The sequence below is a fragment of the Numenius arquata genome, chromosome 9, assembly GCF_964106895.1.
Source record: "Numenius arquata chromosome 9, bNumArq3.hap1.1, whole genome shotgun sequence".
Classification (NCBI taxonomy): domain Eukaryota; kingdom Metazoa; phylum Chordata; class Aves; order Charadriiformes; family Scolopacidae; genus Numenius; species Numenius arquata.
Genome location: NC_133584.1, coordinates 60670676 through 60683746, shown reverse-complemented (window position 1 = coordinate 60683746; position 13071 = coordinate 60670676). Strand labels below are relative to the sequence as shown.

General features: G+C 57.9%; 2 protein-coding genes across 4 annotated transcripts in view; one reads left to right on the top strand and one right to left on the bottom strand.

The window, feature by feature from the left end:
* Positions 1-416: 416 nt before the first annotated feature.
* Positions 417-3681, top strand: POMC (proopiomelanocortin). The gene is made up of 3 exons (XM_074152979.1): positions 417-455; positions 2150-2336; positions 3043-3681. The coding sequence occupies exons 2-3, from the start codon at positions 2208-2210 to the stop codon at positions 3679-3681; spliced, it is 768 nt and encodes a 255-aa protein (XP_074009080.1). The 5' UTR covers positions 417-455; positions 2150-2207.
* A 4427-nt stretch (positions 3682-8108) lies between these two features.
* The window catches only part of EFR3B (EFR3 homolog B), a 32067-nt gene continuing 27104 nt past the window's right edge, over positions 8109-13071 (bottom strand). Inside the window, exons 14-23 of one of the 3 annotated variants that reach the window (XM_074153361.1) lie at positions 12881-13042; positions 12446-12577; positions 12286-12353; positions 11566-11693; positions 11402-11403; positions 11078-11197; positions 9970-10018; positions 9588-9691; positions 9403-9452; positions 8498-8603 (exon numbers count right to left, since the gene is read on the bottom strand). In XM_074153361.1, the coding sequence (XP_074009462.1) occupies positions 8498-8603; positions 9403-9452; positions 9588-9691; positions 9970-10018; positions 11078-11197; positions 11402-11403; positions 11566-11693; positions 12286-12353; positions 12446-12577; positions 12881-13042 (921 nt within the window). Of the gene's footprint in view, positions 8604-9402; positions 9453-9587; positions 9695-9969; positions 10019-11077; positions 11198-11401; positions 11404-11565; positions 11694-12285; positions 12354-12445; positions 12578-12880; positions 13043-13071 lie in introns of all 3 variants that reach the window. The other 2 variants (XM_074153362.1, XM_074153360.1) reach the window with 2 other exon arrangements.

Here is a 13071-nt window from a genome sequence, read left to right as displayed (position 1 = left end):
GTTGGTACCCGGCCAAAGACTTTCCGTTCAAGCCCCCACCCCACGCCCCCCCTCCAGCTCCAAAAATTGCAAAAAAAAAAAAAAAAAAAAAAAATCCCGTAATTAGCAGCATCGCTCGGAAAAACTTTGCCCGGCTGCGGTTCGTGGAGAGATGCTAATCCCTTCCCTCCGCCGCGGGGCCGGATCTGGCGAACGCCCCTCGTTCCTCGCTCGCCTTTTGTTCGGTACCTGGAACGGTCCCTCTGTCCCCGTCCGTCCCCCCCCCTCCTTCGCCGCCTTCTCGCCCCCCCCCACCCCCCCCGCCCCCCGCTTTTCCCTCCGGCGGATGCGATCCGGAGTATAAAAAGCCAGCGGGACCAGTGGCCGAGTGGCAGACGCTCTCCGGGAGCGTGCGGGAGAGGGGGGGGACAGACGGAGGGTCCACGGTGGCCGTCGGGCTCCCACCCCGGCCACAGGTAAGCGCCCCCCCCCAAAAAAAACCAAACCCAACCCAATCACCCGGCCCTGTGGGTCTCCCCGGTGCGTTTTGGGGTGCGGGGGGGAGGGTTTGATGGGGTTGGGGGGTTTGATGGATGGTGGGGACCGGGGGCTGCGGGGGTCGGGAGGAAGGGGGGGTGACACGCCGCGATGGGTGGCCGCTGGGATGGGCAATAAAACACACCCTTCCCTCCTTGCCCCCGCCTTATTGCCCTCTCGCCTCCCTTAATTGTCGGGTTTATTTGCCTTAATTGGGGGTTAATGTGTCACAGAGGGGCCACCCGCTGCCACCCCCACCCCTCTGTGACGCTGTGCTGGGGGGTCCCGGGCAGCAACACCCACCAAATTCTGGCAGAAGACATAAAGACAGCCTTTATGTTTAAATTTGCTCTGTCTCACTGTTTTATACCCCCTTGCCAAACTGTTATTTGCTGTCATAAATCCAGAGTCTTTTTTTTTTTTTCCCCTCTGCCAAAGAAAGTCTCCCTCCATCCAGGCTCGACCTGGCGGCTTGAGGGGAGGGTCCGCTCTCCCCTCCAGCCGCATATTTTGGGCCAAAATGAGGGGTTTTTTTCTGTTTTCTTTCAATGTGGGATGGGGTTTTTCCTCCCATAGAGCTCTTGCAGCATGGGGGGAAGGTGAGACTCGCGAGTCCCCGCTGGGTTAAATCCATCAGCTCGGGAAAGAGTTGGGATTTGCAGAGGAAAAGCAACCTGGGCATCCTCAGGGATCCTGGAGCCAGGTCCCGTGGGTGTCCAGGAACTGACCCCAACCTCATCCTTAATGTCACAGCAGCAACTGCCGCTTCAGCCCCCAGATTTTGATGGGATCCTGGGTTAATTTTGATGGTCCCCCGGGGCACACGGTGACCCAAAGACCACCAGCGCTTGCCATAGCCCTTCCCAAAAGCCGAGCAACCGCCTTCGATACCATTTAATGGAAAATATTCATGTCTTACTCTTCTTTTCCTAATTTAACCTTATTCGCAGCTGTCTCTCCCACCACGCAGGAGTTTTTGCAGCCGCTCGAGGGGCATGGCAGGACAGGTTAGGAGGGAGGCAATGTTTTTTTTAGAGGAACCAGTTCGCAAGCAGCGAGTGGTTGGCAAGGGATAAAACCTGAGGACGCTTTCCCCTTCCAGCATCACTCATCTTTATGGGGTTCTTAGGAGGCGGCAGCAATCCGCCTGACAGCAGTTGTCACCTACGGTCGTGGTGACAAAAGACCCGGGCTCCGGAGGGAGGCCTTTGCGTCCGGAAGGCGAAAGGAAGAGACGGGGGGGGGGATTTTTTTGGAGCGGCCGAGCAGGAGCAGAGCGACGCGGGTGCAGGCAGGGAGGCAGCTTCAGTTGTTGCCTTCCCTTTTCTCTGCCTCAGTTTCTCCTCCGGCAAACTCACCCCTGTGTTCCTGGGGTGTGGGGAGGAGCATCCCCGTGCAATGAGGTTGAAGGGGGAGGAAAACCTGGAAAACTTGGCAGAAGAAGATGTTTGCAGCACAAATACATCTCCCAGGGGACGGGGACAGGCAGGGAAAGGGGCAGGTTGGTGCCGCAGGAGGGGACCCTGCTCCTGCAACCCCAACAAAAAGGGAAAGGGCAAGGTGGATGCACCAAAGAAAGCATTCCACAGGAAAAAAAAGGAGGGTTTTTTAATCTTTTTTTTTTTCCCCGTAGTTTCTGCACGGTTTCTGGGCCGGCAGCCCCTCGCATCCCTCCTGTAAGCCCGGCCAGGATGGCGAGCGTGCTGTGGAGCATCCTGCCCGTGGTGCTGGGGCTGCTGCTGTGGCACCCCGTTGGTGCCAGCGGCCCGTGCTGGGAGAGCAGCAAGTGCCAGGACCTGGCCAGCGAGGCCGGCGTTTTGGTAAGCTCAGGGATGGGGACTGCTTTGGTTGCTGATCCCCCCCACCCAGGGACCGGTGGGGTGGGCTGGAGGTGGAGGTGATGGGCATGTGGGGCACAAGCATGAAACCAGCTTGTGAAACCTCCCACTCCATGTAATCAGCTCCCCCAGGGGACCCCTGGCCACATCCTCACCCTTCCCACACATCTCACCCCCCCCCATGCTCATCCCCCTCCAGCTCTAGAGCCCCCAACATCAGAAGGACATGGAGCTGTCGGAGCGGGGCCAGAGGAGGCCACGGAGATGCTGGGAGGGCTGGAGCCCCTCTGCTGGGAGGACAGGCTGAGAGAGTTCGGGGGGTTCAGCCTGGAGAAGAGAAGGCTCCGGGGAGACCTTGGAGTCCCTTCCAGTCCCTCAAGGGGGGGCTCCAGGAAAGCTGGGGAGGGACTCTTGATGAGGGAGGGGAGCCCTAGGACGACAGGGAAGGGTTTGAGACTGAAAGAGGGGAGATGGAGCTGAGATGTGGGGAAGAAGTTCTTTGGTGTGAGGGTGGTGAGAGCCTGGCCCAGGTTGCCCAGAGAAGCTGTGGCTGCCCCATCCCTGGAGGGGTTCAAGGCCAGGTTGGAGGGGGCTTGGAGCAACCTCTGGTGGGAGGTGTCCCAGGGGTTTGGAACTGGATGCCCTTTAAGGTCCCTTCCCACCCAAAGCATTCCATGATTCCACGCAGGCGTGCACTGCAGCGTGCAGAACCGACCTCTCGGCTGAGGCACCCGTCTACCCGGGGAACGGGCACCTCCAGCCCCTCTCCGAGAGCATCCGCAAGTACGTCATGAGCCACTTTCGCTGGAACAAGTTCGGCCGGAGGAACAGCAGCAGCGGCGGCAGCGGCGGTGGGGGGCACAAACGGGAGGAAGAGTTGGGGGGCAACCCCCCACCAGCATCACTGCCCGCTGCCCCTCTACCCCACCGGGAGGAAGAGGAAGGAACTGGGCTGGAGCGAGAAGAAGGCAAACGCTCCTACTCCATGGAGCACTTCCGCTGGGGAAAACCGGTGGGGCGCAAGAGGAGACCCATCAAGGTCTACCCCAACGGGGTGGAGGAAGAGTCTGCCGAGAGCTACCCGCTGGAGTTCAGGAGGGAGCTGGGGCTCGGCGGCACCGAGGAGGAAGAGGAGGAGGAAGAGGAGGAAGGCCAGGAGGAGGAGAAGAAGGCCGGCGGCTCCTACCGCATGCGCCATTTCCGCTGGCACGCGCCCTTGAAGGACAAGCGCTACGGGGGCTTCATGACCTCGGAGCACAGCCAGACCCCTCTAGTGACTCTCTTCAAAAACGCCATCATCAAAAGCGCCTACAAGAAGGGGCAGTGATGGGGGAGGGCCCGAGGGGCAACCCCCCCCCCCCCCCCCCTTCCTCCAGACGCCCCCTCTAGCTTTAGCGTCCCGCTGGCATGTGTTTCACTTAGAGATCACTCGTTAATGTCCTCCTTCTTAATTAGTGCTCCGAAGGGGTCCGCTCCCGGGGAACAGGTTAGGGGTAGAGACGTCACCCGCTCCGACGGACAGGCGCGGGGAGCGGGGATGGTGCCCGGTTCGGAGCACGACGGAGGATTTTCATATATTTTCACTGAGCTGTACAATACTGTAAATGATGGATTAAAAGAATTCTAAAAAAAAATAAAATAATAATAATAATACTTTTTTTTTTTTTTTTTTAATTTGCAAGCTGACCAGGTGCAGGCAATGTCTCTGGGGGTGCCTGGTGTTTGGGGGGGTCGAAGCAAGATGATCTTTAAGGTCCCTTCCAACCCAAACCCATGGCAGGGAAATTGATGGGGAACGCGTTGAGAAGGGGGAGAAAGAACAATTTTCCCCCCCAGAAGCTGGTCGTCAGGCTCTGGCACGGCTGGGCTCACTACATCCAGCCCGGAAAGGGCACTGGGGGGGTTGTATTTTGGCGGGGTCCATTTCCTGCACATCCCAGAAGAGCGTGTTTCTGTCCTGGAGAGGAGCCCCACACTGATGTGACACAAGATGGCAAGGTCTGGCAGCCTGGGGAAACGTGGCATCCTCCAGGTGCTGACCCAAGGAGGGAAGGGACTGAGTCAGGCTCCCCCAGCACCCACCGCCCAGGTAAATTCATTAATTCCCCAAGAAATGGTAATGCCGAAGAGCCCAGGAACCGGGGAAAGCTTCATTATTTATAAAGCCATGCTGCAGACTCACGTAATGAAGCGGGGGGGGAAAGGCTGGGTTGTGGGTGCCTTGGGTTGGGGCACTGGGGAGGACACCAGGTGTGAAACGCGGTGATTTTAGGGATGGATGGGCCAAGGCCAACAGTGTGAGGTCCAACAAGGCAAAGTGCTGCACTTAAGTCACACCAACCCCAGGGACGCTCCAGGCTGGGGGGAAGAGTGGCTGGAGCCACCCCATGGAAAAGGACCTGGGGGTGTTGGTCAACAGCGGCTGAATATGAGGCAGCAGTGTGCCCAGGTGGCCAAGAAGGATGGATACTGGGAACAATTTCTTCCTGGAAAGTGTTGTCAAGCCTCGGAAGAGGCTGCCCAGGGCAGTGGTGGAGTCACCATCCCTGGAGGGATTTCAAAGCCGGGCAGACGTGGTGCTGAGGGCCACGGGTCAGTGGTGGGTTTGTCAGTGTTGGGTTGATGGTTGGACTGGATGAACTTAAAGTTCCCTTCCAACCTGGACAATTCTATGATTCTAAAACCAGTTTCGTGGAGAAGGAAACCTTGATCACCTCTGCCCAACTAACACCAACATTAATATCTCAATGCTGATCTCACCTGCTGGCTCCTCCACCTGAGGATGAAAAGCACATGCAGAAAAGCTGCAGATGCCCCAGTGGGATGGACCCACCACCATCCAGGAGGGGCTTTTTGGGAACTGGGATTGCAATGCATGGGGTTGTGCATCCCCATTTATTTGGTATAACATGGTGGAAGTATTTTTAAGTAAAACAAGGTTCACGTTAGTGCTTTCCCCCCCTCCTTAGATGTCCTACATTAGTCCTCAACATCACAAGGAGATGAAGGGATGCTGGTGGAACACGTGCATGGTTTGAGCATCCATGGCACAGTGTGCACCTTCTACATTTTGGCCCCTCAAATAGCTCTCCAGGTGTTTTCTTTCCCATTTTTGGCCTTGGCAGGTAGGTTTGTGTGGTTCCTTCAGGACCTTTCCCCAGGGAGCTCCTGCAGGACATAAAAAAAATAGAGGAAACACTCAATTTTGAAGGGTGATGAAGATGAAGCCCGGTTTGTGTTGGATCCTGGGCACAGAGCTGGGGGAAGGAAGCTTGTCCACAGCCGGGACCATCCTCCTCCTCACCACAGACCTTCCCTTCTCCAGCAACCACCCATTTTCACCCATTTTTCCCCTCCCAGGGCAGAGAGAGGGTGCCTGGGTGCCCTGAACACGCCAAGACCGCAGAGCCCCTCAGGTGGCAACATCGACATTTATTTGAAAAGGGCATTAAGACGCTGCATTTGAAAACACCGAGGGCTTCTTGGCCCTTTTTAACAACCCCCTTCCCCCCCCCCCGCCCCAGCCCTCGGCTACACACGCAAACGCCACAGTGCTCCGGAATACAGAGATGGAAACGCACACATGCACCTAAACGGCTGATTTTATAGAAATATACTCTGTCATCTCTACATACGCAAGTATCTAAACTAAATGGGACGTACAAACAGGTCACTTACACCGTGTGTGTGTGTGTGTCTGGGGGGGGGGGGGGGGGGGGGGGGAGGAGGACAATGACATTTACAGGTTTGGGTCCCAAAATGCAGAGGGGGCCGTGGTGAGACACGCTGGGGGACGCGGCCAGTTGGGAGGTGACAGCCCTGGTCCCACTGCCAGGTCCCACGGACCAGGGGGACCCGGGGGGCTGCTCCCGGGAGCAGAGACCAGGGGTATTTTCTGCCCCAAAAGGGATGGCGGGCACCCCACGAGGTGCTGTCCCCGTGGCCCCCCCAAGTCCACGCAAACTTGGGCTCATCTTCCCACCTTCTTTGTGGTTCTTGGAGAGTTTTGGATGCTTTTTCCCACAGACACGCGATTTGGGGATTAACTGCTTTTCCCGCTGCCTTTTGTTAAGAATTTTTAGTGCTCTTCCTTTTTTTATTATTTTTAGTGGGGTTTTAAAGTGTTTTTAGGGTTTTAGCAAACTCTCCATCCCCGAGCAGCCCCCTCCCCGTTCCCGCTGCCGATCCCAAAACCTGCCCCAGCCAAAATTTGGGCTCTGGTGGGACCAGGCATAACCCGGGGAGCAAAAACGGGTTTGGGGACAGGGGACGGAGACACACGGGGACGCTGAGGCCAGGCAGCGGGAGCGGGACAGTGCCGTGCTCCAGCCCAGGGACCGAAATAAACCCTTGTTTTTCCTGTCCTCTTAAGCTCGATCATTTCCTAAACCCGGATTACAGCGCGGCCGCACAAACAAGCGGTGACCTGGGGGCAATCGCCAACTGCATCCGCCACCCAGGGGAGAGGAAAAAAAGAAAAAAAATAATAATAAAAAAAATAAAGGGATGGTAATGTGTAATTACAGCTTGAAGACGTGCAGTGAGAGGTGGCAGAGCCGGTGTGACACCGAGGGGCTGCGTTTCCCTGCTGTCCCCCCGCCCCGGTGACGGTGCAGAAGCAGCTCCCACGTCTCCAGCCTCGGACCCTTGGGAGCCTCTTCACGTGGCAAAAGACGGGAGCAGCGTGTCTGGACGGAGGGGAGGGAAGGGGCTGCAGGAGAGACACCCCTCCCCCCCCCCCGAGACCCCCAGGCAGAGCCCAAGCTCACCTTCAGCGCACTCAAAACTCATTCGGGAGCAAGAAAGACCCTGCGAATATCCCCAAGACCCTGCGAATATCCCCAAAGCCACCTTTCTTCTCCCTCCCTACCATATTCACCTCCCAGCTTGGGTTTGGGAGGACCCGCAATTTTCTATCTATCTAAAGCAAAACTCTCACCGGCCCCGTCTTTCCCCCTTCTCCCCCCAGCCCCAAATCCAGTTTTATCCTATTGCACGAGAACAGACCCCGTAAAAACACCTCGCGTGGCAGCTCTTTCCTGCGGCACCGGGGTGTCTTTGTGGTTACGGCTCAGCTGACGGTTAAGATCGGACTTTGCCAAAGCCCGTCTGCTTTTTACAGAAACGAATAAATAAATAAATTTAAAAAAATAAAACAAATATTTCTTTGAGATGGCAACTCCCCAAACTGCGAAAACCCAACACCCCCACCCCCCCCCCCAAAAAAAAAAAGAACAGAGTGGGTGAACGTGTGAATATTCCCCAGCGTGGCGGTTGCTCCCGCCTCGTGTCCCACCGCACGCTCGGGCGCGCTGCCCGCGGGCTCAGTCGCACCAGCCCCACTCCTGTGGGTCCCCCCCCCCCCCCCCCCAAAAAAAAGTGAGTTTTCTCAAACAAACCGTGTTTTCCAGGAACCAGCCAGGTTGTTGTGTGCCCCCACACCGGGATGGGACGATGCCCACCCTCGTGCTGCGCCGGGCAAAACCTCAGGGGGTTTGTCCTCATGGGGACACCGCGAAGAGCCCGTGGGAACTGGCCACGCGATGATGGGGCAGTGGGAAGATGAAGGCTCACAGGCTGGGAGCTGGAAGGGGGGGACCGTACCCTTTCCAGCACCAGCTTGGGCAGGCTTTGGTTCCGCTGTTGCCCCAGGCTCCGGCCCCAGACCCCCTCCCTCCTGCCGTTTACACCCTCCCCAGCTTCACCCCTGCCCCTTCCCGGGGACTCCCACCGTGGCCGACAGACGAGGCGGGGAGGGATTCCCCCAGGGAACGGGTTTGTTTTATGCTGGGAAGATGTACATGCCCAAGGCGCTCTGCCCAGAGCCGGAGCGTCTCTCCTCTCCCCTCTCCAAAAAAATATAAGAAACGGGAGAGGGAGGTCACAGCAACTCCCCGCGTCGCCCCGAAGCCTCCTGACACCACCAACCCCTGTGAAACGTGGCCGCGGAGGCAGAAAGTCACAAAATAAAGTACGGGAGATGGGTTTTGTGGCGCCAACGAATCTTGGGGTGGCCTCGGTGTCCGTGTCCCCACCCGTCCGGCACGAGGATGCGCTCCCCGGAGGGTCCACGGTCTCTTCCCCGAGGGGTCCGTCGGTGCGAGCTGCACAGCGGTGGCTCTGCCCTGGCACCACGGCAACCTTCAGTAGACACACAGGTCCGGGAATTTCATCTCATACACCGGGATAGAGTGGTTTTGGGGCTGGCCGTAGGCAGCTGTGATGGTGCCGGAGGGACTCGGTGGTGGCCTGAAACACAAGAGATGGAAGGAGGTGGGTTATAGAGAGGTTTGGTGAGAAAATCATAGAATCACAGAACGGTTTGAGTGGGAAGGGACCTTATAAGATCATCCAGTGCCACCCCCTGCCCTGGGCAGGGACACCTCCCACCACACCAGCTTGCTCCAAGCCCCCTCCAACCTGGCCTTGAAGCCCTCCAGGGATGGGGCAGCCACAGCTTCTCTGGGCAACCTGGGCCAGGCTCTCACCACCCTCACAGCAAAGAACTTCTTCCCCACATCTCATCTCCATCTCCCCTCTTTCAGTGTCAAACCCTTCCCCCTCCTCCTAGGGCTCCCCTCCCTCATCCAGAGTCCCTCCCCAGCTTTCCTGGAGCCCCTTGAGGGACTGGAAGGGGCTCCAAGGTCTCCGCGGAGCCTTCTCTTCTCCAGGCTGAACCCCCCCAACTCTCTCAGCCTGTCCTCCCAGCAGAGGGGCTCCAGCCCTCCCAGCATCTCCGTGGCCTCCTCTGGCCCCGCTCCAACAGCTCCATGTCTCTCCTGTGCTGAGGCCCCAGAGCTGGAGGCTGTCACATTCCTGCCCTGTCACAGGTCTCCCAGTGCCACCACAGCAGAGGGGAACTGGGGCAAACCAGGGGCTGCTCCCACCAGCCCTTGTCCCCTCCATCATCGCAAAGACCTCATCCCCAGCACATGAAAACTCCCCGACGGGGGATGCATTTGGCTCCCGCTGCCCCAGGGCCAGCACTGGCCTGGTGGCCAGGCACCCCACACTTGCCACGGCGTGTTTGGCCACGGCCCCAACTCACCGTATGGTGATCTCGAAGATCTGGTTGAGCTTGCTCTGCAGCAGCGTGGCCTGTAGGACAGAGACAGAAGCTGTTATCAGCCAGAGGCTGCTCCTGGCACGGCTTGTCCCCTCTGTCACCCCAAAGGCCCCTCTTCCCCAGCAGAAGGGGACATGGGGATTTAGGGCGTCCCAGCCCTGACTCACCCGCGCCCCGCAGTGGGCAGCGATCTCCTCGAACGGGGCTTTCTGGAATTTCTCCACCACTTGCCGCCTCCGTTCCCGCTCCTGCTCCTCCACGGCGACGCTGTCTACTGAAGCAGAGGGGACACGGCTCTCAGCTGCTCAGAGACCACCCCCTGCCACATCCCCCACCTCCCCAGCATGGACCTGGGCATCGCTAGAAAGCCAAGAGGAGGGTCTCCAGCCTCTGGCTTTAGGACCAGCCCCCCAGGGACACCCCCAGGGCCAGGCAAAGATGCCCCGTGACCTGGGTGCAATGGTCCCATGGCTGGGGACACGTCCACCCATGGTGACACAGGGGTGACAGCACCCATACATCCCCACCTCTCCTGGCTCCATCACTTACCTATCGCCTTCTTCAGCGTCTCGTACGTGATCTCTTCTGCTGGTGCTCTCTAAAGGGAGGGGAAAAGCAGATGAGGCACAATGCAAAGCACAAGACACCCTTCTGGGGTCACAGCAACCCCAAACCAGTGTCCTGGGCTGCATTCCTGCACCAAAACACAGTTTCTCCTTAAAGATCATGGATATCTGTCCTGGCAAACAGCATTTTTTAAATGGTTTTTTTTCAGGCTGGACTAGTCAGGCCTTACACTTCCCCAAAAGTGGAGCAGATATTCACCTGTAGCCCATGGAGGTCCATGGTGGAGCAGATATCCCCCTGCAGCCCATGGAGGTCCGTGGTGGAGCAGATATCCCCCTGCAGCCCATGGAAGTCCATGGTGGAGCAGATATCCCCCTGCAGCCCATGGAAGTCCATAGTGGAGCAGATATCCCCCTGCAGCCCATGGAAGTCCATGGTGGAGCAGATATCCCCCTGCAGCCCATGGAAGTCCATGGTGGAGCAGATATCCCCCTGCAGCCCATGGAAGTCCATGGTGGAGCAGAGGTCCCCCTGCAGCCCATGGAAATCCCACACTGGAGCAGTCCATTAAGAACTGCAGCCCGTGGGAAGGGCCCACGTTGGAGAAGTTCATGGAGGACTATCTCCCATGGTAGGGACCCTACGCTGAAGTAGAGGAAGAGTGTGAGGACTCCTCCCCTGAGGAGGAAGGAGCGGCAGAGACAAGATGTGGTGAACTGACCACAGCCGCCATTCCCTGTCCCCCTGCACCGCTCAGGGGGATGAGGGAGAGAAATGGGGGGTGGAGTCGAGCCCAGGAAGAAGGGAGGGGTGTGGGGAAGGTGTTTTAAGATAGAGCTTCTATTTCTCATTACCCTACTCTGATTCGATTGGCAATAAATTAAATTATTTTCCCTGAGTTAAGTCTGGTTTCCCCATGACGGTAATTGGTGAGTGACCTCCCTGTCCTTATCTTGACCCATGAGCCTTTTGTTGTGTTTTCTCTCCTCCGTCCAGCTGAGGAGGGGTCAACCAGCCTGATGTCCATCCAGGGTCAATCCACCACACACCCCTTGTGGACTGGGACCTGTCAGCACCCAGAGCACGGTACCTGCTCTCGCTCAGGACTGTTTCTCGACTCCACCTCGACCTGCAGGGAAATGGTCTCGCCAATGCTCTTCCTCTTGGACAAGCGATCTTCATCTGGGGAGGAGGAAAAAGGGCAGAAGAGCTAATTGCAGCCACCTCGGGGGCAGCGGGGTGAGCATAGGCGGAAAACGGCCTCATGTCCCATCCCCGGGGTAGCAGTCCCTCTAAGCCATCTACCCAAATTCATCCAAACCAGCAGAACCGAGGACTGAGACAAGCCCAGTGGCCTTCATGGCTCTTCCCATCCATCCATGCATGTAGGAACTCCAGGAAGATTCCAACTCACTGCTTTGTGCCTCAGTTTCCCCAAAGCTACCCCTCTAGAGCGGGACAGAAAACCATCAGGCCCACGGGGAGGACAAAGAACTTCACTCCCCCCATAACTGTGCAGAGAAAGGGACTGGTTTCCTGCCCTCCCAGTTCTCCAGGACGCCCCAGGGTGCTGCCTACCCGTCAGCTGGGGGATGTAGGGCGTGCTGAGCCGGTCTGAGTTGTAGCCACTGCCGCCCAGCACCTCGCTGATCTTGCTCTGCCAGAAGAAGACCTCTGGGCCGAGGCGGTCAAGGCTCTTGCTCAACCTATGGAGGTTAGAGAAGAACCAATGGAGATGGCAGCATCTCTCCTGCCAGGGGAACCGTGCCCTAGAAGAGCTCTCAAGCTGTCACGGAGGATACGGAGGAGCTCAGGAAGGACCAGCCTGACCTAGGGAATGTTTCCAGAGAGCAGTGGCGCTCAGTGGGGGCAGTGTCTCCACCAAATGTGACCACCAAGAGTGCCAAGATTGGGCCAGCAAGGATGGGACCTGCTCAGCAGAAGGCAGGCACCCTCGAGCTGGTGGCACGGCAGAGCAGCAGGGTGACACACCAGCTCTACAGCCATCCCGCTGCCAGAGAAGGTGAGGGATTGGCCAGTGGAGCTGATCCCCACATTTGGCTGGCTGTGAGCGCAAGCTGTGGTGGCCACCGCCTTCCCTGGCTGCATGGGACCCACCTCAGGTTCTAAACAGGTTGAAGACCACTCAATGCCCTTCCCACTGCGCCATCCCCAGGTGGGACTGGGGACAAACACCGGCAAGTGAAGGACTGATAAACCCATTACTGCCCATGATCTTATGGATGCCAATCCCTGAGGAGCAGGTAGTGGAGAAGAAGGGATTTTCCAGGCTCTCACCTGGGTCTCTCCACAAAGACGTCTTCAGGGAGCAGATAAGGAGCTTCCTTCTGCCGCATCTGGATGACCTGCAGAAGACAAGCAAGGAGTGAAGCTCAAACCCCACCATGGGTGGCCAGGAGAGCCAATGGCAGCCCCGTCCCCAGACTCTCCCTCGCACCTCGTGGATGTGCTGGCAGAAGGTGGGCACGGTGGTGAGCTGGCTGATGAGGTTCAGGTAAGCCGCGCCGAGGGCAAAGAGGGCGCAGCGGTTGTACGCCGTCAAGTTATCCTCGTTGATCTGGGCAATCTCCTGCAGCAGAGACACAGCCCCGTGAGACGAGGATGGACAAAGTCCTAGCAGTGTCCCCACCCACCTCATGGCATGACCTGCCCCACAAACATCCCAGCTCTTTGGAGCTTGGCAGAGGATGCCAAGGTGACTGAGCATTGTTGGTCTGATCCCACCGTGGTGGGAGAAGCTCAGAGAAGGTGAGGCGCTTCCATCCCACTTCCTCAAAGACCCCAACTCCAAAACAACCCCCTTCCCATCCCATCCCATCCCAGCCTGCCCACCCCACGGCGCTGAGGAGCCCCAGCTCCCCCCTCTGCCTACCTGCACTGCCAGCACCAGGCGGATGAGGTCCACCATGACCTCCTCATTAGCCAGCTCGATGCTGATGAGCATCAGCATGCTGTAGAGCGCCTCGTAGTGAGCCTGCACATTGCTCTCCTCCTTGCATATCAGGTAGATGTGCCGGTAGAGCTGCTGGCCGTGCTGTGGGGACACGGAGGGATGGGGTCACC